Source organism: Aedes aegypti, chromosome 3 (assembly GCF_002204515.2).
Source record: "Aedes aegypti strain LVP_AGWG chromosome 3, AaegL5.0 Primary Assembly, whole genome shotgun sequence".
Taxonomy (NCBI): Eukaryota; Metazoa; Arthropoda; class Insecta; order Diptera; family Culicidae; genus Aedes; species Aedes aegypti.
Genome location: NC_035109.1, coordinates 149,443,018 through 149,446,849, shown reverse-complemented (window position 1 = coordinate 149,446,849; position 3,832 = coordinate 149,443,018). Strand labels below are relative to the sequence as shown.

The following is a 3,832-nucleotide window of genomic DNA, read 5'->3' as shown; positions in this document are numbered from 1 at the left end:
AGCAAACATTAACATTTGAAGCCTGGGTCAAATTTTCTTTTATGTCTGAGACTACTTGGCAGATTCAAGGAACACAAAATTAGAAGCACAAAATTAATTCTACTAGTTTTTAGTATTAATTCTATGGAAAAAAAAACGAAGAAATTACATTTTTCTTGGTACATTTTTCGATTATCCTCGGGTTTGTCGTTGTACCGGGTTTTAAGACTTACAAAACATAATAGGGGTCAAAAACATAATGAAACTTTTTTTCTCCTCTTCCATATTTTCGATTTTTTGAAGGGGAGTGATACAAAAGAAGATTAATATTTGTATCAGGCTAATGCGTAACTTCCCCGTTTTTTACCTCGTTGGCTCATTTTGAAACACTCCCTCCTACTGTATGGATACCAAAACACGCTTCACTGAGAAGGCCACCCTATTGACGAACAAACCTAAGCGCGTCTCTTTGCGTACAAACACGCAAGCGAGAACGCTTATGAGCACCACTCACCAATACGCGAAACCGAAAACACGTGCCATTATGGGATCCCCGAAACGCACCAAACCGAAATAAAAAGGGAACCAAACATACAAAACCCAATACGCTTAAAAATACCGGTCGACGTGGTAACTTTGATAGTTTTTCGGAAAATCTGATTACTCCTGCATTCTATATTATTAAAACAAATACTTAGTTATCGATTGCAGTTGAAACATTGCAGTTTCGAATGGACCTAAAATTATGCATATTATTGAAAGTCGATTTTTGGTTTTGAGGTAACTTTGATACTTTAATATTTTAAACATATGAAAACCCGCAACCAAACTACTGTGTGACATCATTTCAACTGGATTAGGTTGTATGCATTTAAATATAGGATTTATACAAAAACATTATTAGATGTGATACAAATATTACAAACACAATGATAGGTCTAAAGTGTTGGTATGAAACTATATTTCTGAATAGTTATCGATTGATTCTTATGTTTTGACATAGATTTCGAAATGAATCGATAGTTTTTGGACTATAATAAATACATTTCAAACAAAATTGAAATGAATTACGTAAAGTATACAAGGCTTTGCATATCCCTAGGCGTTGCACTTTATATGTATGAACATTTCTGATTTTGATAAAATCAATCTCAATTAGTAAACATGTTTATCGCTAAAAAAAATGAAACCATGTTTATATTCTACAATAACTAGGCTGCCAAATATTACTCCTAATTAATTTTTTGAAACTTCATTACCTTTTCATTACCGAACAAATTGTTAGTCAGCGTTTCAAAAATGCTAAAATCTCATCAACTTTTAATATAAAGCCGAATATTAAGCGAAATGTTAATAGAGCTCTGACATGAAATGTCATACTAATACTCATTATTTTTACACTCGTATTGTTTAACTGATTAACAGAAATATCAAGATTATTTTCATTATCAAAGATAGCCCATCTTACGGTACACACTTCTTCGTTATGCTTCCCACAGTTTTCGGCGCTAGCGCGTGGAATCACATAGAAGCAACGCACCAAAGTTTGTTTTAGTGGGTAGGTGTTCGTAGATTTCACAACATTTGGCCATTCACTTGCCGGCAATAATCAGTTTTTGCTATCACTGCTGTCAGCGAGATATAGGTACCTATTCGCTTATCAATTACTTGCTCCATCCCAGCGGAAAACTGCTCGGTTAAATAGTTCGGTCGGCATCTTCCAAGATACATTATCTCCAGTAGGGCCCCAGAGTAACATAATTGTGCCGAAAATGGACTCCGACACGCTTTCGACCAAGTATCCGTACATCACCAAGGAGTACCTGGAGGATGTTCTGCGCAAAGACCAGTGCGAAAGTTCTATCCGGGTGAAGGACTTCAGCGTGAAGCTCGCGTTAGGGAAAGGAGAAAACTACTCCAGTGATATTCTACGCGTGAAAGTCAATTATGTTACTGGTAGCAATAACCACAGGTAAATTGGATACTTTGCTATATAACTTAACAAAAAATAATTCATGAATGTTTTACAGAACTCAGTCCTACATCGTCAAATCATCGCTGGTCAGTGAAGGTATGGCCGATATGTTGGAGGAGTACGACGTCTTTCATCGGGAAATTGCAGTTTACGATAACGTAATGCCTCGAGTTGAACAAATGCTAACTTCCATTGGCTACACGAAAAAGTTAGCCCCCACGTACGAACGATAGACGACCTGTCAATCAAGATGAATCCAATTTACCATTGTTTTATATTACAGGGCACACGTGGTCAATTCTAGCCACCCTAAACATTTTGTCTTCGAAGATCTGGGTTTGCAAGGCTTTAAATCAGCTGATCGGAAGCAAGGGCTCAGCTATCGGCAGCTGGAGATGGTTATGGAGAAAATCGCTAAATTTCACGCGGCGACAGCTGTTATGTTCAATCAAGTAATTGAGTTTGAGATACCTTGCGACACGCTCATTTTACAACTCCTTCCCCATGTTTCAGGACGAAGAAACCATGAAGGATCACAATTACCGGAACATCAACGAAGAAGTGCAACATTTCTATCCTCTGTTTCAGAACAGTATGGTTGCCTGCGCGGAGCAAGCTCAGAAATGGCCCAGCACGGCTACGAAGATTGCCAACAAGTTGTTTGATCTAGAGAAAACTGTCATCCCGAAAGGCTGCCAAGTCTACACCCGAGACAGTTCAACGTTCAATGTTCTCAATCACGGCGATCTTTGGGTGAACAACGTGATGTACAAGTTTGACTCCCGAGGTGAACCGATCGATAGCATTCTGGTCGATTACGCCGTTGGATTCTTCGGATCCCCAGCGATCGATCTGAGCTATCTGTTGTTCACTTCGTCCTCGGATGATGTCACTACGGAGCAGTTCGATCTGCTAATACAGTATTATCACTCGGAGCTGGTTGACTGTCTGGCGAAGCTGAACTATAGCAAACCGATGCCGACACTACTGGATATTCAGGTGGAAATGCTTCGCAAGGGGTTTGTTGGTATTATGTTCGTCACGTTTCTGATTCCATTGCGATTAATCGAGGATACAGCAAACGCCGATTTGGGCAACCTACTGGGTTCAACTCCGGAGGCCATGGAGTTCCGACGCAATATGTTCAGTCATCCGAAGTATCAAGGACGAATGGAATATTTGTTAAATTATTTTGATCGAAAGGGATACCTAGACTGAAGTATTCTAGAAGCTCAATAAACTGTGATCTTTTCTGAGATTTGTTATGACACAAACGATTTGTTTCTATGTTTCTGGAATAAAGCTAAATTATTGTGGTGACTGTCGCATTTGTATACGTATTTAATCTTCTTTATTTCTGGCGTTACATCTCTACTGGGACCAAGCCTGTTTCTCAGCTCAGCGATATTATGAGTATTATTTTCACAATTGTCCCGTATAGGCCTGAGTGAAAGCAAAAATACTAAAAACTCTCACCGTTCAGCGAATACTTAACACAGATTCCAATACTTGTTCTTAAGACAAAGTTTTGATTTTCACAAATACAGGAAATCAGAACACACACCGCCAACATCATCCGCAACACGAACACTACTCCCCGAAACAAGGAACACAACATAATCAAACAACTCAACAATTTTTGATTTTCTTTGATTTGATAATTTTTGTTAAATCTAAATACGAAGAAATAATGCAGAATACAATTCAACATGGACCTTACCGTATACAAAGAACAGATCCTCTTCCATGAATGGTAAGACGTGTTGACAAAGCGTTAAAAGAAGCAAAACCGGATTTGGGTAATGCTGTAAACTTTCTGAAGGAATCTAACCATTCATTACCAAGAATTGAAGGACTTCCTTAAGTTCATATATCTGG

At 38.4% G+C, this 3,832-nt stretch overlaps 1 protein-coding gene across 1 annotated transcript; it reads left to right on the top strand.

Moving 5' to 3' along the window:
• The first annotated feature begins 1,532 nt into the window (after positions 1 to 1,532).
• On the top strand, positions 1,533 to 3,294 carry LOC5564428. The gene is made up of 4 exons (XM_001648724.2): positions 1,533 to 1,951; positions 2,010 to 2,174; positions 2,238 to 2,406; positions 2,468 to 3,294. Exons 1-4 carry the CDS (start codon positions 1,752 to 1,754, stop codon positions 3,170 to 3,172), a joined length of 1,239 nt encoding a protein of 412 aa, XP_001648774.2. The 5' UTR covers positions 1,533 to 1,751; the 3' UTR covers positions 3,173 to 3,294.
• The last annotated feature ends 538 nt before the right edge of the window (positions 3,295 to 3,832 follow it).